A 23,745-nucleotide genomic window follows, 5' to 3' on the forward strand; every position below is an offset into this window, starting at 1 on the left:
TGATTTTTTAAAAATTTATATGACATTGAAGGAGCTAGAGGACAGTGAAAAATTCTCCAGACCCCCCCCAAAAAAAACATGTATTAAAAGCACAAGTTTTGAAATTCCAGAGAGTTCTAAGTAAATCCAAGATACACTAATTCAAGAAACAATGTGTATACAAACTTGCAATAAATTTTTATTGTGAATTTTAAAGTTGTAACTCTTAGTTTGTTCTAATTTCCCTGGCATTGACCTTGTTCTCACTCCTGTTTTTCGCAAATGGAGTTAATATTTAGTTCATTCTGTAGCATACCCTGTCCAGTAGTATTGATTTTCTTTTCTCTTCTGTTCTCTGACCTCAGTGAAGTGCCAGACATCACAGGGGAAGAATTTAATGTAGAATTTTTTTTTAAGATTTTATTTATGTATTTATTTGTCAGAGAGAGAGAGCACAAGCAGGCAGAGAGGCAGGCAGAGGCAGAGGGAGAAGCAGACTTCCCGTTGAGCAAGGAGATCAACATAGGACTCCATCCCACGACCCTGGGATCATGACCTGAGCCGAAGGCAGCGGCTTAACGGACTGAGCCACCCAGGCATCCCTAATGTAGAATTTAACACCAAGAAATTAGCAGAGGTCTGTGTCCTACTGATAGAGGAGAAAATTATTTAACCTCGTTTTCTGTGTCATTGATTTTTTTAATTCCCTAATGCAAGGTTTCTTAAAACTTCTCAAAACTGTATGTTGTGCGGCATTTTGGTGATCGTTAAATGCACCAGTTAGGCTAACTGCAGATGAACTTTGACCCCATCCACGTTGTACCTCTAGGATCGGGTTGTTGGAGAAAGAGAAAGTAAAAAGCCCAGGAAATTGAAATTAAACCCATTTCTAAAATTAAGTTTAATGATTAAAATGTAGTGTTTGTTTGGGAGTTAAACCTGTATAAAGGCAGTTCTGTTGCATAGAAGGCCCGGCCCTAGACTGAGGCCCTTGGGAAGCGGAGAGCAGAGCCTCCTGCCCAGCCCCAAGGGTGTGACTTTGCCGGTGCATACCGTAGTGTTTGCAACCACAGCTGGTCTTCCAGACTCGGCTCGCTGGCCAGAGTACCTAGGGTAGCACAGGACACCCCGCACACCCACCCTCCACCCGCCCCCAGCCAGCTCCGGAAACATCTGGATGTTTGACTGAAATCCCCACTCTTCATCCAAATGTTAGGGGGCACACGTGTCTTAGGTAGAGGCATAGTCCCAAAACAAAACAGTTTCCTTGACTCAATTTATTCTTCAGTGTACAATTGAATGACACCTTTCTTTCCACTGGGAGCATTTTCTCCAAATGTTTTCCACCAAGTGTTGTCAACAACAGTCCAGTCTGGTCCGGATCCCTAAGGAACATAGAAGCCCTTTTAGTGCTAAGCAGCTTGCTAGCCCCTGGGGCTGCGGCCTGGGGCACTGCCTCTGAATGCTAGTTTCAGGCTCCAGAGAGTAGAACCCACAGGGGAGGAAGGAAAGGAGAGAGAAGGTATTTCCACAGAAGGGATGGGTGGATGTCAGCGTTTTGACCCTTCATCCAGACGTCAGGCATTACATATTGTACCCTGCATAATTAGCAAACCCTGTACACATGGAGGATGCAGGATTGGAATGATCTTGTTTATTGAATTCAAGTTTAGCCTGAGAAGAGTAATATATCAATTGAATCAGCTTTTTGCCCTGTCCCATGACCACCAACTGAACAGGTCATCTGACCTACTCATTTGGCTCTTAAAATTAAATAAGCTCTGAAAACATAAGGTGTTTTTGCCCTTGGAGGTCACAGCAGACATAAACATTAATATTTTTGTGTCTTGGTTAAAATTCAGTGCTATGATTTTAGCTCCGAAAGGAGTTTTCGAAATGTCAGAAAGGAACAAAAAGACGAACATCACAAACTTTCCCAGTGAACTGAAAATATCGAGTATGCCTTTAACTATCCGTAAGGATCAGAATGTGCTTTGTCATTCATAGGGATGAGTTCGTGCTTAAAAACCCCTTAGGACAATTGAGGTTTGAAAGTAGCATTGCTTTGTATTTCTTCCGCTAACCAGATTGAATTAAATTAAGAGCAAACAGTATTTGTGCTCCTCCCTGAGGTAGAGGTGATAGGGTTACCTACTGGGCAAGGTCCTTCTGCTCTCAGAAAGCAGATTTTCTAGCCGGGGAAGACTAGGCTTGCCAAGTTGAAGCCCCACAACATCAGGTGGTTAAATGAAGACGATAAGCATTTGGAATGTCTGCAGGGACAGGAATGGATCATCAACACTTGCAGAAGTTGGGAAAGGGTTTACGGAAGTGCAGGGACCTGGATGGCATTCTCATTACAGACGGGGCACCTTGGGAAGGACAAAAACATAAGTCAGAGCCAGTGGGTGTGAGGAATGAAGGCCCAACTAGAGGAAAGGGTTTGTGCTTGCTGATGGAGAAAGGCGACTTGGCTCAGCTTAATGGAGCAAGGTTGTTGGAGAACCTGGATGCACTGGGGGAGGAATTTCGAGTGGATTATGCGATGTAGACCCTGGGAAGCCATTGCATGGTTCTTGAGCAGAGGTGTGCCATGATATTTAAGGGAAAGTAATTACCCTCGCTCCTTGAAATGTGGTGCTAAAGAATCTGTTGCCTGTTTTGGGTTGTTCCTATCCCCGCCCCCACCATGGGTATTCCATTTTTGTCCTCATTGGCTCAGGTCTGCTTTCGTGTGGCATATTCTCACATCCACCCTTCTTGCGCTTCCAGTTTTCTTTTCTTTTTTTTATTAAAGATTTTATTTATTTATTTGACAGACAGAGATCACAAGTAGGCAGAGAGTCAGGCAGAGAGAGAGGGGGAAGCAGGCCCCCTGCAGAGCAGAGAGCCTGATGCGGGGCTCAATCCCAGGACCCTGAGATCATGACCTGAGCCGAAGGCAGAGGCTTCACCCACTGAGCCACCCAGGCACCCCGCACTTCTAGTTTCTGATGGCTTTGTGAGGGCAGAAGCAAGGTGGGGTGGAAATTTCACCTGGAATGTGGGACCACTTGGTGCTGAGGATCCTGGAGAGACCACAGGAGCAGGAACCCTGTGGTCTCAGGCTCTGTGGCCTCCAGAGCACTCGGTAGGGGTGTGGTTTTCCCCAGTGTCACACGGTGCTGCTCCTGTGTTCAGGGCAGGCAGGATTCATGAGCAGTGGTGAAGGTCACGGCCGACTGGCTCCATGAACGTGTGCTTTTAGAGTCCTGCTGCAGACATGTCCCCGAGCAGCAGCTTCCAGTCACGTCAGTCCAATGGATCCATTTTATGCCCTTATTATCCATTACTCCCCAACTTTAAGCCACCCTACTGTTTTCTTTGACAGTCTGACTTAATATACATTGAAGCCGGGCCTCTAAGAAAGATGTTCCTTCCATATTATAATTTTCCCTCCTATAACTCTACACAATTAAAATATCTCCCTGCCTTTTTGTAACTTTTTTTCCCATAAGGAGAAATAGAGTGAGAAAGAAAGTAAGCTTTTTAATTTCTCAATTGTCTCCAAACACATTCATTAATTTTGGAAAAGTAAAATGCATTTAACCTAATGGAATATTTATAAAAATTGGAAGCTCATTGTCAAGTAAATCTCATTTATTTAATCTAGTATTAGACTGCCTTTTTTTTTTTTTTTAAACCAGATGGAAAACATTAGCAGTAATAGTGAACACACATATCCAGGCTCCCAGAGGTCATTTTTAACCACCATTAACAATCTGGTTTCACAGATTAGTAATATACAAAAGGCAACGGTCCAGTAAAAGATACAGAAAAGCATCTGTGCTCCTTATTTACCTAACATTTAACCATTTTAAAAAACCCTTTATAAGTGAGACATTTGAATCTTCCAAGCTCCAAATTGGCAGGTTTTACTGAGAAGTTGCCACAAAGTATCTATTTGAGATAAGACACCGATGTAAATTATTAATAAAAGCTCCACAAAGCCGAAAGAGAAAAACTTAATATTATCTGTAGATTTGCTTGTGGTTCAAAGTAGTTCCCATGCACTAGCCATGTGTTTAATGGTTTCACACCTATGTCAACCTCCTCACTGTGAAGTAGAAAAGAAACACATGTTTATGTATCATAGTTCACATTTTAAATTTAATTATCCAACTGAAATGTAACACAAGTTCAACAGTGCACAAAATACACCAATGAATCAAGAAGGTCTATAATGTGATTAGGACATGGCTTCTAGAGTTGCCTATTCAGAAACGGACGGTCTCATTTAAATCATGTTTCGAGTGGCTGGGACGGTGGAAGGATGGTAAACTCTCCCTCTGCCCGGCAGATGGTTGCAGACGTAGACACATGCTTGTTTCTTCTCTTGTTCAGACTCAACATTGTATGTGAGTATGAAACAGCTATGCCTCTAACTGATTGGCTGAGACCAGAGTAAACAGTAGTAAAACTGCCCATAATATGCATTTATTTTCATCTCAAAATGCCATTATTCTTGGTTTATGTATTCATGATTTATTATCAAACTTCATGTTACTCTTCGTTCAGATCGTAGTATTTTCTAGGAATCAGGGTGAAGAGTATATTTTAAATGCTTCACAGATATATTCATTATTCTACATGGAGACGAAAGCCAAGATTTGAATGCTCAAAACCTATAGAGAGAGATCATGTCCAAGACGAAATTGAGAATGAGGTTGTACAGATATGATCTATATAGTAGAGAAAAGGCCTGTCGTTAAGGAACTGAGGGATACCTAAGATATTATTGTCATAATGATGGGAAGAGAGGGGAAGCATCTTTTTATCACTATGCACATATGCAGGAATATTTGCATATATGTATGTTCACATATATGTGTATACATACACACACATATATGTATCCACTCATTCCTGCAAATGCTTACTCCCAGAGGTTGTCAGGTAGAATGCAGAATCCCCATTTATAATATCACATTAAAAATTTTCCTGTCTGTCCTTGATTCTGTAGGCCACTGCTTTGTGCAGAAATTCTGTTTCCGTCTTTGCAGGAATTTTTGCCTTGATAGTAAAGTCTCCCAGTATTCCTACCGGTGCCTAGGGCCATTATATTCTATTTCTTGCTGAGGAAGGGAAATGAATGAATGGTGAGGAGAGAATTGAAATGATGCATTCTGGCCTGTGCTATAGTTTAGAATATATGACTTCCCGGGGTTCCTTTCGGTGACAACTGAAAACACTTTATTGAATACTTATGATGTGTTCAGGATTCTGCTAAGCACTGGCCATGCAGGAAACACAGAGTCCCTGTCCTCAAGTAGCACACAGCCTGGGGTGTGTGGAAAGTGAATAAGCAGACAGCACCACAGGTGCAAAGGAAGGAGCTAACCCAGGGGGTCCAGGAAGGGGGAATCCATGAAACTCGAGAGCACTTTGGTCTGTCCTCTTGCACATGAAAATGGCAAGCTTAATTATATTACGTGGATTTTTGCAGATAGCAAGTTGAACTTGGAAAAACAAATTCTGGTTACCTAAATGATCAGATTCCTTTAGTTTATTTATGTCTTGTAGGTTACATTGACTCAATGTATGACTGTACATAAAGCCATTTTCTTAGCTTGCCGTCATTCTAGTTAGCACATGAACAAAATAGGGAAGAACAGCACCTGACCTTTATCCACAATCTAGTTTTCATTGGTTGAAGACCAAGTCCTTCTGAAACTACCATCAAGGATGTGACTATTGCAAGATAGCAACTTATTTCAAATACACCTCTGTTTTAGGCTGATTAAAAAAAAAAAAAAGATCAATTTTTAGGAAAACTCCAGGCTTATACATTCTCTCCTAAGGAGAACAAAAGCCTTCTCCTGTTTCTTTCTCACTGCCCCCAAGTTGTGATGACCCAGGAAGGCAGGAGATTTCTGCTTCCACAGCCTGGACGGTCTGCAGCTGCTGCTGGGGGCCCTCACGTCTGGAAGGAGAGGAACTCTGATCGGAATTCTTCTGGAGACAGATCCGTTAACAGTTCAACCTCCTCTTTTGCCCATGGAGCAAGCACCTGCGTTGTAGAGGGCGGAGAGCAGTGGGGGAGGGACGGGGGCTGCCACTTCAGGCTAGGCAGACTGCGTCCTCTTTTCCCACAGTTCTCACCGTACTTCAGGGGAATCGTACACGAGTAAATGAGGACAGCGTTTGGTTCTGAGAACTCCCACTTTCAAGTTCTATTAACCAAGCTCCATCGTAGATATCAAAAGAAAACGAAAAGAGGGGCACCTGTGTGGCTCAGTCGGTCGAGTGTCCGACTCCTGGTTTTTGGCTCAGGTCGGGATCTCGGGGTTGTGAGATCGAGCCTGGCCTGCAGCTCAGCGCTCAGCATAGAATCTGCTTGGGTCTCTCTCCCTCCCCCTCGTGCTCTCCCTAAAATAAATAAATAAAATATTTTTTTAAGAAAGAAAATGAAAAAGAAACTTTCAGAAAAATAGACTGCACAAAACCAATATTTTTTCTTCTTTTTTTAAAAGGTGAACACACACAAGAGACAAATTCACCTCATTCACTCAAGAAGGATGTTGAAAATATGGGGAAAGGTAAAGAAGAGTTTTAATTCTGTAGAACTTCTCTTAGCTTCAAAAGACCGTGGAGATAATAGGAGGATATTTTCGTTCTACACCATACTTTAAGCTTGACAAGCAACATATGAATAATATATGGACCATTGGGTGGATATAATTGAGATTAATGCATACATATCAATCAATACATGACACTGTAATATAATACTTTAAAATAATATATTACATTGATTTATATTCATGGATTTCTGCACAAAATCTATCCTATGTCTATGCAACACTTTTTAAACTGGTAAAATATTTTGTCTTATAATAATAAATTGCCATATATAACAGTTCTCTGGAGAGTTATTTGTAAAGATTAGTAAAATGACTCTTCTGTTTTTCTTTATTAGAAGAACTTCAGAAGGTTTTATTTGAACAAATAGATTTACGGAGACGACTAGAACAAGAATTCCAAGTGTTAAAAGGAAATACGTCTTTCCCAGTATTCAGTAAGAAATCACTTTTATTTTATTGCATTATGATATGTGATGACTTTTCTATTATTAGGCTTAAAAATTGTCTCCTAAGTATGAAGTGCTTGCATAAAATGCCATGGAGCCTTCCCGTGGCCTCTGTCTAAATGTTGGGAAATTTTAGTCTGTTATATATGCTTTGATTCAGCTCACCAAAAAAATTTCTTATGAGAACATTTTGGTATTTATTGTATCGATATATGTGTATCTGTGTGTATGTATTATGTGTATTTAAAATATGTAGGCAAATATATCATTAAATATGTAGATGTATTTAAATACTCTGATATTTCTAGATTATATATCTATATATAGATAGAATTTTTTGTTTATACATAAACAAAAGAATTACTCAGGTATTTTTATTCTCCAAGGTAGAAAAAACAAAGGAACAATTAGTTTTTACTCTTGGATATAGCTGGAGAGATTCCTGGTGCTTGAAATGTGTATAAATATGAAGATATAAAATTTAACAATTCAGTACACATGTATTTCTTTAATTGACTGAGATTAGTATAATTTAGCAGTTTTGGATTCTCCATATTTAATGTTAAAATTCCATTCCAAATTTGGTGACAGATATGGTAGCGTAAAAACAGTTGGTTCTATTCCCAGAGTCCTAGGATTTAGTGCTAGATGTCCACATTTCTAAAATTCACCAGCCTTGGGCTGGATCACATTTGGACAAATACGTCACAGTGGTGTATTTTGAAACTTTTTGGAGTTTCCTTTAGTCCTGTTCTTCGCTCCAGAGAAAGGATAGTGGGAAAGAAATCAGTAGGTAAACCTATGCTTTGAATTCTATAAATTTAATACTTGTTTTTTCTGGGACCCATTTTAAAAATGTCAGCGTGCCCCTTGTTATGAATCCGGGAACCACAAAACTCACATTGGCAATTCCTGTGTGAGGGCCACGGACCAGCCACTGGGAGATTTTTCAGTGCTTGTGACAATTTTAATAATAGAAGCATGGAGGTCTGCGTTCACCAGGGCTTCTCCAACGTGATTGTTGGCACAACTAAAAGAGGTGCCTTCTCGGCTTGAGGCTTTGAAGAGGACTGGGTTCCTGGCACATCTCAAACTGAGTTCCACTGAACACTTAGCAGGGATAGAAACAGAGGATGCATTGATGGAAGAGTGCTCTGACCACAAGGAACAGTGGGGTCTGCCAAGTTTGTGATCTCTCGGTACCCACAGGGGAGGCTTGGCGTTCACAGAGCTTTAGGCTTTGGAATTTTGAGACAGCCTGCTGAGGCCTCCAGTAAGATGGAAGTGTGGAGAATGGCCTGTAGCTTGTAATAGTGTGTTAGGATTGTCATGACATTGTGGCTTCGAGAAAAAGAGAAAGAAACGTTTAGAAAATATCTCTGAAATCTTAAAAACCAAGGACTTTCAAAGGATCCACGAGTCTCTCATTTCTAAAACAGTATTTTAACACCCAGTTCCTTGCAGCAATGAGCAGACATTGAATTTGTTTCCTATAAGCTGATGTTTACCTCATTGTTGAGTTTGCAAGTCCTTGTGTTTAAGTCCGGCATAGTGGGCCAAAGTTCCAATGAACCACTAAAATACCCACCTAACTTCCTGTAAAGTCAGTGTATCTGTAATTTATCCCCTTGATAAAAGCTAATTAATCATTTCAAGGAATTAAGTAATTTATAAGGATTGGTACATTTTCCTTCCTAATTGCCCTGCCATACAGTAGGTACAGGTTTCTGTTAAAAAGAAGTTAAAATATCATGGTACAACCGGCCCATTTTGATTCAGACCTTTCATTCATCCTTTTGCATTAAAGCTAATACTCTGTGATTACCACATACATGAAACACTTCAATTAAAGAACAACAAAAAATTTTTCCTGTTTTTTATCTGCAGCATACTCCACTGACCAAGGAAGTGGCATGTGTGTGCCCAAGTTTGAATAATGCGTGGTTTAGACATACCACAAAGAGGCAGTTAATTTCACACCAATGAAAATAGCAAATGTGCATTACGTGCTTGTTAACTAAATGTGAGAGGCCATGAGGCTGGCAGACAGATTGAGATCTGCTCAGAGGGAAAGGGGAACACGGAACTTTGTGAAGCCACACCAGAGGGAAGCGTAGAGGAATCCCGGGCAGAGTTTCGCACAGCCTCTTACTAGGAAGGGAACTCTCAGTCACGACACGCAAAGCGTGGTTTACTTAGAACCCTGTGGACCTAAGTTATCACATGTGAGGATTAGGACCCCAGACCTGAGTTCACTCTGGGGCTCTGCCCCTTCCTGGTTGTGGGACCTTGGAAATGGTCAAATGGGCCAGATAATTCCTGTCTCGTTAGAGGGTTCAAGGGGTAAATGAGAGGAAGTGTGCATAGCCCAGCCCGAGAGACGTGCTCGGTACTGTCAGCTGTGAGGATGGTGGTGGTAAGGATGTAGGAGGAGGGAGAGGAGGTTATTAGCACTGAGCTCTAAAAAAGCATTTCTAAAATAGGTTCCAATTTCTGAGTTTTTCTTAGCCTTCTTGTTGTGGTTCTTAGGGTTAATAAGGACCACAAGAATGAATTCTGGGCATGGAGACAGTAAAGGTAAACATCAGAAGGATGGAGGAAGAGAAAGATGGGGAAGAGGGTTGGGGGGAGGAGGAAGGAGGGAGGAGGAGGAGGAGGAGAAAGCAAGTCTCCATACTTGGGGGCAGAAGTTTGGAGGAGAAAGAACAAGCAAGTGTCTCTCCTTGCCGTATATCTGGAAGTCGTCCTTGCCGCCAAAGTCATTGTGTCCTCCTTCCCTAACAACTATGTCACTTCTTCCTCCCTTCTCTTCCAGAGCCCTATACCTTCCTTTCTTATGGCATCCACCCCTTGGCTGTAGTTTTCATCCATTTTACTTTCTTTCCACTAGCCACCGGTACAACTCAGCCCTGAGCTAGGGACCTGCCAGACTTGCCGGAGGAGGCAGCCAGTGGAGAAGGCCGTCCTTACTGCAACACGGTACCCTGGGTCCCCTCCTATCTTCCCCAGTCCAGCCCTTTCTGCCCACTGCCATTGGCCCAGTCTTGCCAGAGCTCTACTTCTGGTTCCAAACCTTCTACCCAAGAAGCTGTAGTGATCCCCTACTGTTGATCATGTTGTATCTAATTTAACTCCTGATTGATTCTCAAAACTCTCTATAATTGGCCTGCCGTGCCTCTCCGATCTCACCTCCTTGCTGAGCTCCAGTTACCCTACAGATCACTCTCTCCCTTTGCTTTCCACCTCTGCAGACTGTTTCTCCAGTCTGGAAGGCCTCCCCTCATCTAAGCGTTCCTAATCATCTGGGACGCAGTTCAAGCCACCTCCTCCAAGGAAGCCTCCTTGCTTTTACAGTAGGCACTCCTTCCTGATGTCCTGCTGTGTTCATTTCTGGCTCCACAGGTGTTTGTGCTGATTCCTCTCTGATTGTTTTGCACCTGCTACTCTCCTCTATCCCACGGCATTGTCCATAGGTTCAGGAAGGCGTGTTCTGTTGCTGCCTGCGTGGCGCCTCTCTATTGTGGGCACAGGACATGCTCTCAGTACATGACTGGTATCCATTCTGGTGTTCTGTTCGAAGAGATTAAAACCAACAATGAAGAATGAGATTGGGAAACTGAAAACTGTTGTATAAAGGAGATTAGTGAGGACTCATAAGTTGAGTCCTTGGATTTGCATGTGACAAATTCATGGCACTTGAGAGAACTGATGGAAAGGCCAGTCAGTTATGACAGGGAAAACCCAGGGACTGAGGCTTCGAGAAATATTTCCGTAGTAGATTTTGACTATGTCATCATTTTAGATTCTTATAAAGAGCTACTCTTCCATATTACTGTTAAGGTTATTTTTATTAAAAACAAACTATATTTCATCTACTTGAATATGGTTGTCCCAGCTTTCACCTCTTGCTGTTACTGTAATCATTCTACGTTGAGTCGTTTCCTCTCTCTCTCTCTCTCTTTTATTTATTTTTTTTTTTTCTGCATCATCCTCCAGAGAGGGGACAGTGGGGAATTCTAAAACACGGTACGGATGAACAGGTCCAACAGTGTCAAAAATAGTGATGACAAAATGAACACGATGTAAACAAAGAAAGCCCTAAAACCTCTTCCTTGATGAGTGGAATCTAGTGGGTGGACCAGATGTACCATATGGATTTTCTTCCTTCTGGTCCTGGGAATGTAGGTTGCATAGTTTTTATTGCTGTTCGTAAACACTGGGCTTTCAAACTGTCCGTGTTTGCAGAGCGCGGTGCCTGCTACTGTGTTGGCTGGCACACGGCACGTAGGCGCTTTCCTCTGCTGCCTCCTTTTATACAATCGTTTTCCAGAAATAGTTGGGTTTTAAGTGAGTCTCATTAGAGAAACTGGCTTAATGATTTTTTTTCCTCTCCACTTAAAATGTGCCTTCATCAAACTTTAAAACATAACAAAAATTTTAGGGTTTTTTTTTCCCATTTGCCAATTAATAATATTTCTACCTCAAAACTTATACACATGCCTATTGTAGGAAACTATAAACATACAGAAATACAAAGAAAAGGAAAGAGAAATCACCCATAATCTTGTCATCTGGAGATAACCAATGGTAACATTTTGGAGTTTCAGCTTTTTAAATGCATATTGAATCCCTTTTTTTTTTTAAACGAAATGAAATATTATACACCTCATTTTTTACCCTCCTGTTTTTCACCTAGCATGAGCCTCTTTCCATTACTACAGAGCAGTCATAAAGGTACTTTCTTTTTAAAATGTTTTTATTTGAGTATAATTGACACACAATGTTATATTAGTTTCAGGTGTACAATGTAGTCATTCAGCATCTCTGTAAGTCGTGCTCCCCTCACCACAAGTGTAGCTAGCATCTGTCACCGTACAACCTACTACAATACCCCTGATGATATTCTCTATACTGTGCCTTTTATCCCCATGACTTAATCATTCCATAATGGGAAGACTGTAACTCCCATTCCCCTTCCCCCATTTTGCCCATCCTCTCATCCCCTTTTCCTCTGGCAGCTGGTAGTTCATTCTCTGTATTTATAGGTCTGATTCTTCTTTTTGTTTTATTCATTTGTTTTTTAGAATCCACATATGAGTGAAATCATATGGTATTTGTCTTTCTCTGACTTATTTCACTTAGCATATAGTATCCTCTGGGTCTGTCCATGTTGTCCCAAATGGAGAAAGAAAGAAAGAAAGAAAGAAAGAAAGAAAGAAAGAAAGAAAGAAAGAAAGAATTTTTTTAAAAACCTTCATCTTTTTAATGGCTGTATATTATTCCATTGTGTTTATCTATACCACATCTTCTTTATCCATTTATCTATTAATGGACACTTAGGTTGCTTTCATATATTGGCTGTTGTACATAATGCTACAGTAAACATAGAGGTAAAAATATCTTCTTTATCCGTTTATCTATTAACGGACACTTAGGTTGCTTTCATATATTGGCTGTTGTACATAATGCTACAGTAAACATAGAAGTAAATATATCTTTTCAAATAAGTGTTTTTGTTTTCTTTGGGTAAATATCCCCAGTAGTGGAATTATTGGATCATATGATATTTCTATTTTTAATTTTTTGAGGAACCTCCATACTGTTTCCCACACTGGTTGCACTGCTTTACATTTCCATGAACAGTACACAAAGATTCTTTTATCTCTACATCCTCACCAACATTGGTTGTTTCTTGTGTTTTTCATTTTACCCATTCTGACGGGGTAAGGTATAACCGCATCTCATGGTAGTTTTGATTTGCATTTCCCTGATGATGAGTGATACTTAGAATTTTTTTCATGTGTCTGTTGTCCATCTGGATATCTTCTTTGGGAAAAAATGTCTATTTAGGTAAAAATTTTCTCTCATTCAGTATGTTGCCTTTTGGTTTTGTAGACAGTTTCCTTTACTGTACAAAAGCTTTTTATTTTGATGTAGTCCCAATAGTTTATTTTTGCTTTTGTTTCCTTGCCTGAAGAGACATATCTAGAAAAATATTTCTATGGCTGATGTCAGAGAAATTATTGCTTGTGCTCTCTTATTTAGGATTCTTTATGGTTTGGGGGGTCTCACATGTAGGTCTTTAATCCATTTTGAGTTTATAAATATACTTTTATGTTAGACATTAAAGTCATCAAAGTTTTAGATGATGGACATTACTGGAACTAAATCCTTTCGTGTATCTATAATGATTCCCCTACAATAAACTCTTGAAAGGATTGTTGTGTTTAAGAGTAGGAACTTCTTAAGGCTCTTGGTATGTAATTTCTAGTTGCTTTCCAGAAAGATTGTACTAACTTACACTTCCATTCTTGGAACACCACATCTCACTTTTTCTTTTAATCTCTTCCACCTTAAGGAAAAATGGTAGCTCGTATCGTTTCCTTTCAATGTTAGGGACGTTGAGCACTTTCCATGTCTACTTTCCAGCTGTAGGTTTTGTAAATGCCCATTATATTCTCTTGTCATATTTCTTTTAATGTGTTCTTCTTACTGATTTCTATGGACACTTTATATACTAATATATTAAGTCCTCGTCATATCACAAATATTCTTTTGTTTGTATCAATGATCTTTAGATGTTGGCCATGATCTTTTGTGTGTTGAGGTTTCGATTTGTTTGTAGTTTATTGTCATACCAAAGTTTGAAATTTTTGTCCAATCAAATCTATCAATCTTTTCCTTTTTGGTTTTTCTGTCTTTGACATCCTTTCCTACCCAAACTTTATAAAAATATTCACCATTTTTCTAATACTTTAATGGCTTTATTTTTTTCAAGTTTTACCTTAATGAACTGTATTAAATGTACCATCATAGACAAATATGCATGAATTAAGTAAGGACTAAGTATCATCATTCCAGTCTGCACTGGAATCCCAGGGAGGTGCCACAGTCAGGTTTGGTAGGTGATGGGGTACAGGGGTTTCCTCTACCCCCTTTGCTGCAACCAGCTGAGCCACTTGCTCTTCCCTACGCCCCTTGCCATGTCTTTGTTTAAAATACTGTTCTCTACATCTCTGCTCAAGCATTTCTTGCCCTTTAACTCCCCCTTGACCCTTGCATTGTGCCATGTACTTACCCCTATTACAATACCTCTCGTATCAAATTCAGAGGTGAGACTAGGGAATGTGTCTTTTTAAAAAATATATAAAAGGCAAAACTATGGAGACAATGAATGATCAATGGTTGCCAGGGGTGGATGAAGGAGAGACGTGAATAGGCAAAGCACAGAGGATTTAGGGCAGTGAAAATACTCTGTATTTTCTCTGATGTTATACTGGTAGATATTCTGATATTATAGTGGTGAATATATGTCATTGTATATTTGTTCAAATCCATAGAATATACAATACCAGCAATGAACCCTAAGGTAAACTAAGGACTTTGATGATTATGTGTCACTGTAGGTTCATCCATTGTAACAAATGTCCTACTCTGGTGGGGATTGTTGGTAATGAGGGAGGACATGCTGGTGTGGGGGCAGGGGATATATGGGAAATCTCTGTACCTTCCCCTTAATTTTGTTGTGAACATAAAACCGCTCAAAAAAAAAAAAAAACCATGTATACACACACACACACACACACGTATATATATATTTTACATATATATATTTATATATATAGTTTATATATATATATAAACTAATTAATTAACTAATTTTAAAAACAGGCTTGAGGTTGGGGAAGGAATTCAAATAGTGTAGAAAGGTAGAAGTAAAAATAATAAAATGAAAAGGATGTTTTTAATTTCTAAGTACCCAGCATCTCAGGAGTGGTAAAGGATTTATTTTCTTGAAAGCATTGGGAAGCCATCACAGATTTTTCAGCAGGAGAAGGAAAGGGATTTGCGGACGGAGGGACCAGGGGCCAGGTGGTCAGTTGGGAAGCTGTTCCGGGAAGAGATGTCCATGTTGGGGAGGTGACAGTGGCAAAAGGAGTTGAGCATGGAGGCAGTCCGGGAAGGAGTCACACACCACGGGCTGTAGAGGTGAAAGGAAGAGCTGAGGAGAAATGTGATGAAGTTTCTGGTTTTTCCGAAGTGCTGCCCTGACTATCCACCATGGAGTCAATAGGAGATTGTGTGAGGTTCTCATGTAAAGCAGAAAATGCCAAAGCTAGCCAGGCCCACCCTACCCCCTTTTTTTTTGGTGGGTCCATACTTTTAGAGAAGATCACCTGGAGAGGTTGCAATGGAAGGTCATTTCCCAATAAAAATGATCACTAGGTAGAATGGCAAAGATAGTTTGCAGGAGAATAAGTCTTAAAGCTACCCCCCTTCTCAGATGGAGGCAAGGTCTATAGGAGCTCTCTTGGCCCATGAAGGACCACATAATAAGGCTGATGCAAAGGGAGGGAGAGTTCACAGGCTGGGAGAGTCAGAGTATGTTTATCAGCTTCTTGGGAGTGCAGTGAGGCAGGCCTGGGTAACAGACCCTAATCTTATCACCCAGGAGGCATGGCAAGCATGCATAAGTGTCCACATTTCCTAAGACAGTGGAAGCTCTCTACCTGTGACCTGTTCAAATGGGCAGAGGTAGAGAACATGAATGTATCAGACGTTCGTGACTAATTATTTTTTTTAAGATTTATGTATGTGTTTGACAGAGAGAGCATGTGCCCAAGGAGGGGGAGGGGCAGAGGGAGAGGGAGAAGTAGGCTCCCCACTCAGCATTGAGCCCAAGGACTTGGGGCTTGGGGGGCTCAAACCCAGGACCCTGGGATCATGACCTGAGCAGAAGACAGAGGCTTAACCAACTGAGCCACCCAGGTGACCTGACTCGTAATTATATGCGGGGGACCATCTATCTAGATGGGCCGTGGGTTGCTGTGAACTATGAGATACAGCCCTTACTATCTCAAAATTTGCTGCCTGTTCTGATTATGGAGCCTTGTAGCCTTCCCTTCCAACAGTCACATTATTTACTTCAAAAAAAAAAAAAAAAAGACAATCCTTTTTAAAAATATCAAAAAGGGAAAAGGGCTTCTCTGGGACCATCAGTAATATTTTTACTAAAAATACTAAAAGAAGATTTTTGCAACTCTAATTAATGTCTTTCTGTATTTGTTTCTCCTACCAGATAATTTTCAAGATCAGATGAAAAGGGAACTCGCCTACCGAGAAGAAATGGTGCAACAGTTACAAATTGTAAGATGATTTCTACTTAAAAAATGTATGCCCCTTGATGGGTTTGTTTTCAAAGCATCCAATTTTCTGAAACTGTTTGTGTTTTTGCCGTGAAACTCTTTGGTCCACCTACCACTTACCTCTCAGCTGGTTTTGATGCTAATTACCCCAAGATTTACTTAGACACAGGATAAACAGATGTGTCAGTGCGTTTCCTCGAAATATAACTACCTACCATGTGTTAATAGACAGATGTGTAAATTGTCTCCGTGGGTAAGCCAGAGGTACCTGCCTTGTCTCCCACTGTGCAAACGTGTGAACACGGCGCTGGGATGCACTAGAAACTCAGTGAAGGGCAATTGTCTTCTCTCTTTCTCTCCTTTTGTTACCCAGACCTAAGCCAGGCCCTCCGCTGCCAATAAACTTGGGATAAATACACTTAGTCCATTAAATTCACTTGAAGGGGGATGAAAAGAAGTAATAATTTCCAAATGAAGTGTGTTATTCACCCTCTCCTAATCATGTTGAGAAGTGGATGCAGAGATGTATTTATGTGGAATCAGGAAAGCAGGAAGGTGCCTGGCAAATACGTGTAATGGGGCGTTTTGTTGTCTTTTTTAGGTTTTTTTCATTGTGAATTCACTGCCCTTCATCCCCATGCAAATATATCTGGTATTAATCGTTAGTGCTTTTAAAACGATCTCCCATGCTCTCATGTACATGAGTACAATGGGGAAAGTAATTTCTGTTCCATATTTGTAGGATATTTTTAGTCACCTGGATAAAGACATACGCCGGTCCTTGGTGGTATTCCCAGCGTGACTATTGTAATTTGGGTGGCTTGATGTTTCTGAACTGGTCCGCGTTGCCCTTGTCTTGTTAAGCGTCTATCTATGCATACGTGTCTGTCTTGTCTAGAGAGCCAGATAGCTAACTCTCTATCGGGATAACTCGAGGAAGATAAGTATTAATGTTTTCTTTCTGCATCAGAGCAATCAACGCTCGTGTTATTGGAGATTGCTGGAAGTCATTTTTGAGACAGCCTTGGAGCTCATAAGGTTTTCCCCCATTCTGGGAGCTCCATTAAAAGTGCTGCTTATGCTCTTAACGCTCCCGCTGATTTTCGTTGGCCTCAAGTACTGGGTTAACATTCTCTGTTCTGAAAGCCCCCTTAATGTAAGATGCCTTTTAAACAGGACCTTTCATCTTGTGTTGGTTTTGTTTGTATTAGTTTTGTTTGCACCTGAAGTCATAGGAGGGGGTGGAGTGTAGAAGGATTCTTCTTCATTGATTGATAACTAAGCCCCCAGAGAGGTTAAAAAAAAAATGTACCTACATTCTTAGCTTTTGATACCTAGGTAATAAGAGCTATTAATTACTTGCTGTGAATGCGCTTATTGTTTTCTTTGTCCAAAGGTCAAATTTATTTTTTTATTAAGATTTTATTTATTTATTTGACAGAGAGAGATCACAAGTAGGCAGAGAGGCAGGCAGCAGGGAAGCGGGGGGGGGGGTGGGCGGCGGGGAAGCAGACCCCCTGCTGAGCAGAGAACCCGATGCAGGGCTCTATCCCAGAACCCTGAGATCATGACCTGAGTCAAGGGCAGAGGCTTAACCCACTGAGCCACCCAGGTGCCCCCAAGTTTATTTTTTTAATATTTTATTTTTAAGTATCTTTACACCCAATGCAGGGCTCAAACTCACAACCCTGAGATCAAGAATCACATCCTGGACCAACCTAGCCAGCCAGGCACCCCAATCCGAAGGAAGAATTTAAATATAGATTTGGAGACAGGGGGATGTAAAATTTTAAGACCTTACTGATTTTATGTATCACTTGTAGACTTTTAAAACAAAAATCGAGACACATGCAACCAAAAATTTGTGATTTCCTGGGCGGGGAGTCGAATATGGCAACACGGGCTTTAGGAAAGGGGGACTAAGTATTTATTTCAGTGCCCTTGTTTAAGGTCAGTTATGTAACTTTAATGTCTTAATTCTCTTTGACATTCAATTGCTTTAGTGAAAGAGGAAATGATACTGCATCGATGTAATAAGCAGGCAGTATTAATAGAAGAAAAAATGTCTTTTGAGATAGTTGGTACCTGGAAGATATAAACTGGTATTACTAAACATTTTTATTACACTGTATCACAAAATATTTTATCATCATATATTCATTTATCTAGACAAGCGTTATTGATTCAGATTTCTCTAGATAGTAAATGGTTCCTGGTCACAAATTAAATTCTTTGGGAGAAGCTAGAAATATTTCCCCTAGCCCTGTAGGTACCATATAATTTCTGAAATCCACAAGCAGCTGACTGATTTCAAGTTGAAAGCACATGCAGGCTGACAACAAGAAAACAGGTGAAATAGACATGATTTGTCCCTTCTGCTTCTTCTCTTGTGTTTCCTGCTGTAAGACCAAGAGGATCTTCATCTTGCCTCCAGTACCTAGCATTGGTGTCTAGCATCAAATGCCTACCAATAAACATCTGCTAAATGAATCATCACCCAGGGATGACCCTAACTCAACTTTGATACTCTTAGAGGGTGGCCCTTTTCATTCTTTTCCAGATTCCCTGGCTTGCTCCTGATTTCCTTGAATTTTCTTTTGTGCTAAGAAACTATTGCTAAAATGACTAAGGAAAGCCATCTTGGTGAATTATGGGACGCACTATCCTTAGTACCCCCAGACACAGCTGGAAGGTCTGCAAACTTCAGTTCAAGACTACTCCTATTTAGTCCATTAAGTGTTAGTTTTTCAACCAAAGGAACTCATTGTAAGGTCTAACCTAGCACCTCGATGGGGATGTAGTAAGGCATAAGTACGTAATCAACGTGAAATGCCCATGGGTGTCATCCAAAGCTCCAAGAGCATGAGGAATCAATTTCATGGCACACCCCTTCCCAAAGCAGAACCTTTAATAGTAGTGATTTTAAGTTCTGGTGGCTAAACAGATTTTTGTGCAAGAAGGACCTGTGTTCACCTTATACTGTCCGCTTTGGAATTGAGACAGCAAACTCAAGGTTGCCTGAATGGAAATTTATCAAATCCTTTATTCAGCTTGTTTTATTTGCCGAAGTACTTAGAGGGTAATATCTTTAGAAAATCTACCTTAAGATCTTCAAGACATTGCTAGGTATCACAATTATTCACTTTCTCAGTATTTTTAGTTGCATGATCTAATTCATCAGTAAATATGGCTACATGTTTTGCTTCCTAGGAATAGGGCAATTCACTCAGAATTATTTGATTGTATTATATTTAAATTATTTTTTTATTTAAGGTTTACAGAACATATATTACAAAAGAGCCATTTGCCTACAGAATAGGCATTTTTTTCCTTTAGATGAAATAAAAACCCATCCCATCCTGCAGTCATGAAGAATTCAAATATATTAAAGCCATCATATTTTATAACAATTCCCATAGACCCACAATGCATTTATCCTATGCCGTTACACAGTGTTCTTATTCAAAAGATTATATCGAAAGCATCTTGGGTATCATTGCTATAGAAAGAAAACTTATGAATTTCTTTGGTTTCTGCATTTTTAGATTCTCTGCTGACTGTCATTTCTGCCCCACTGCTTCCTTTTTTAGTTTGTTAAATGCAAAGTAGTGATGACTATACAAATAATTGATGGTCTTTGTACACTTATAAATGAATGTGCTTTTCTCTCAATGTGAGATTTAAAGCATATGCAGTTTATTTAACACTTACACATGGGCAACAAGCTAACTTTTTTAAAATAGCTTAAAATTAGAGTTTATAGTACTTCACACAGTTTGTGTTAAAATCTTCCACCTCTGCCCTGGGTTGTCAAATGCTTACAATGTTTTCTTTGCTAAGCCAGAGTTATGTATACAAACAAAGAAATATATTCTTCTCACTATGAACCAAATGCGAAAGTTTTAAAATTTAGCAAGGTCATGAAAATGTTAGTGTGTAGTATAGCACAGAGCAAAAAATTTCTCATTCACAGGGGGATTGTGATTCTCAGAAAACTTAGTTCAATTTTGAAAACAAAACCCATTACCCTGTACAATCAAGAAGAAGGTGGAGAAGCTGGATGCAATGTTATATATAAATGATATCTAAATTTTTAAAAATTAAAAAAAGAAGCTGAAGACATTTTACTCCATGTATAACCTTTTGATTAAGATTTTTTTTCAAGGACTGAAATATGATTTACACATTATGATGCTTGATAACTTTTTTTTCATTGCTAATTTGGCAAGAGTGTTTTTCAAGCAAGTGCATCTGTGTGGCAGCTACTAGTGTAGGTTTGTCAAAGACATACTCTTCTTTAGTCCTAATTCTTGCAGGACATTGTGAAGCTGCAAAAGAGAGCCTGTGATAAATGGCTCCATTCAGATTGACATCCTTCGAACTTGCTGGATTGCTACTAAGAGGCGTGCCGACGGAGAAAACATGCTAGTCTCCAAGTGCCCTCTGCTGTTTCCCCAGAACGCTGCAGTCCCACGCAGCCGGCAGAAGCTGGTCTCAAAGTTCTTCATTAAAAGCCTCAATTAAAATAAGGCTCAATCAGTAGATTTAGTACTAATGTTTCGTTCGCTGTGGACTTGTAAAAAAGCAATTTACAGCTTCCCGATGGTGGGAGCACAGTGCTTCCTCGCAGGGAAAAGAGTGAGGTCTTTATTGTTGCTGGAGGGGCCCTCCCTCTTTGGCAAGGGCACAGCTCCTTGGCCATAGGGTCTTTCCTTGGAGATTCTCCAGGATTCATTAGGATGGGAACCTGCTCAGACTTCTATCATCTCCACCCAGAGAGTTTTTAAAATGTGGTCTATGACACTTTTTTTTTTTTTTAAAGGTGGATACAACAATTACTGCTTGGCACTATCTTTTTAGGAAAAGATCCTGAAGCCCCTATGGTTTTGCTTTTGTGGCTAAACATGCAGGAAAAAAAGGTCCCTGCAAGTTAGAGGACTTGATGCTGCTTTAACGTCCTCCAGCAGCAGACAGACTTTGTCTACAGTGGGTCCTTTTCCCGTTACTGATCAATTGCCAGGCATCATGACAAGGCAATCACGGTTCCCTAGTGGTTCCCTAGTTAAACGGCCTTCTCCTCATTCTCCTTTTGACATGTTAACCCACCTGAATGTCTGAGGTCAGGTTAATTCTTTCTTGGCACAAACTAGGAAGTTATCCTTTTATACTTTTAATAGACTAGCACCAGCTAGGTAATTAATTTAGAACTTATATAACTTTGAGGGATTTTTTTTGTTGTTGTCCATGCCAAACTTGGTGATTTTTAAGCTGGTCAAAATGAAAAGAAAGGTTTTATATGTTCTAGGACAGGATATTTACATGGAATAATTAGCTCAAATGGAGCCTGTACAAGCCTGAGCTTCCAAGTTGGGGAGCGTTTGCCAAGGTCTCTCTGAATCCACTGTTACATTTCATGGAACCCAAAGAACTGTCATTTATAGGAGGCACGATTACTTGATGTATCATAAGAAAAGAAATTTCCAACTATTATTCTAAGATATCGTCAATTATAAGACATCTAATTTCAGAGATGTTAAAATGGGGAGGGATGTATTTTAGAATCAAGGAAATAGGGTAATTTCTATGAACAGTCAAGCCATGTGCTAATATAGTCTTTATCATTCATGGTTTAAGATTTAGCATTAAAAGGAAAAATGAAACAAGATGCAACCAGAGAGGGAAACAAACCATAAGAGACTCTTAATCTCAGGAAACAAACTGAGGGGTGCTGGGGGTAGAGGGGAGGGATGGGGTGGCTGGGTGACAGACATTGGGGAGGATGTGTGCTATGGTGAGTGCTGTGAATTTTGTAAGACTGATGAATCACAGACCTGTACCCCTGAAACAAATAATACATTTTATGTTAATTTTAAAAATGAATAAAAGGAGGGAAATTCAAAAAAAAAATACATGATTTTTAGCTTACAACCTTAAGCTTTGTTTTCATTTGGTTTTTATTTCATTTTGTTTTAATGGAAATGAACGCAATGATGTTTGAGTGGGGATGATTCTTCAGATTTAAATTCCCATCTGGAGAATTGGGGCTCAAATGTGAAAATGTCCTTTTTTCCCCCACCAAGTCCTTTTTTCTTTTCCTTCTCAGTTTCCCACCTTCATGAAATGCTACAGTGTTGTTTCTGGAGGGGAAAGAAAATAGAAAGAAAAGGCAAGAAAGGGAGGGAGGGAGGAAGAGTAGGTGGGTGAGAGGAAAGGAGGAAGGGAGGAAGAACAGGGCTTTCTGACATAGATCTGAAAGCAGTGCCCTTCGGGCACTTTTCTTTGGGTTAGAATGAGTAGTTTATTGGCTTTGATGAGAGAGCCCAAGGTGATGTTAACTTGTGTGGTGCCCGGGATGGAACAGACGCTTTCCAAATCGTTGTGGCACCGAATCTTGGGGTCAAGGACTTTCTCTAAATGTGAGTGTGGCAGAAATCCAGTGTATAGGTAATTCCTCATGCCCTGAGATTTACATCATTTCTACGCCTTATCCTAAATAACAGAATTCCATTCAAGGCTTTGTTATATCATGCATCTGAAGAGAGAGGTGATCCATGTGTTTTGGCGTATCCCAACACTCACTGTGATGGAAAATGTGTGTCTCTGTTATTAGCAGGTGTAGCATGACTTAGATCGAGAAGAAGAGGTAACCAGAGTAGGTCCCTATGTCACTGTTCTTGTCATAGTTATCCAGTTCATCTCAGCTCATGTCCTAAAATGTGAGATTGGGACTCTGAACTTTTTATGGCTCTAACTGAATGAATCAGTAATTTATTACTGTTGTCTGTGGCCTTTATCAGGTATGTGCCTATCAGACACATCCATGTTGTGTTTGTCTATCAAAATAGTGAGATGATTTTGTTAGTCCTTTTTTTTTTTTTTTTTGTCATTAAAACACCTGATTCAACTGGCTGGTTATTAGGACAAAATAGTCCAGCCAATCTTAGACACTCACATCATTGTAAACTCATAGTTCCTTCCCATTAGAAAAAGCTCATATTTATGGATATTTATGGATGGTGGATCAGGAGAACAAAATACAAATATGCTGGAAATGTGGAGGACATATATGTATCAGTATCCAAAAACATTGCCTAATCAGATGAAAATAATTGCATTTCCCCTCACTGCTTTCACGTAACAGCCATACTTCATATTCAGTTCTTTAAATGTAAAGTAGGTTCAAATCTTTAGAGTCCTGAGTTTAGCCTTATCATGAAGAAGAGAAGTCACATAACGATAGAATACCTTAACTGGGTATAAATAGAGGTGAATCTAAATAAAACATGTGGTCCAATTTCAGCCATTTGAATCTTCTAATGAAAAGCAACATATCAAATGGGATAGACTTTCCTTCAAAGTCCCAGCACTGAAAAGTGCTTTCCAAGTTTATCCAGGTAGCATCCTCAGGGGTCATATTTTCCACTCAGTGCAATTATTTCTGATGCTTCTTGGTAGCTAACGGGAAATTAACCAGAGTAATAATTCGTGTTTAGTTAGTTCATTTTGTTTGTGATTTATAATGACAGCATATTTTGTCACTGTAATTAAATG

At 39.9% G+C, this 23,745-nt stretch overlaps 1 protein-coding gene across 1 annotated transcript in view; it reads left to right on the top strand.

The window, feature by feature from the left end:
• The window catches only part of SKOR2 (SKI family transcriptional corepressor 2), a gene marked incomplete at both ends in the record, with an annotated part of 34,076 nt that overhangs the window by 9,851 nt on the left and 480 nt on the right, over nucleotides 1-23,745 (top strand). Inside the window, 3 exons of the mRNA XM_080821827.1 lie at nucleotides 6,492-6,557; nucleotides 6,938-7,036; nucleotides 16,128-16,195. Coding sequence (XP_080677953.1) covers nucleotides 6,492-6,557; nucleotides 6,938-7,036; nucleotides 16,128-16,195 — 233 coding nt within the window. The remainder of the gene's footprint in view (nucleotides 1-6,491; nucleotides 6,558-6,937; nucleotides 7,037-16,127; nucleotides 16,196-23,745) is intronic.

This window comes from Martes martes, assembly GCF_963455335.1.
Source record: "Martes martes genome assembly, chromosome: 13".
NCBI classification, from domain to species: domain Eukaryota; kingdom Metazoa; phylum Chordata; class Mammalia; order Carnivora; family Mustelidae; genus Martes; species Martes martes.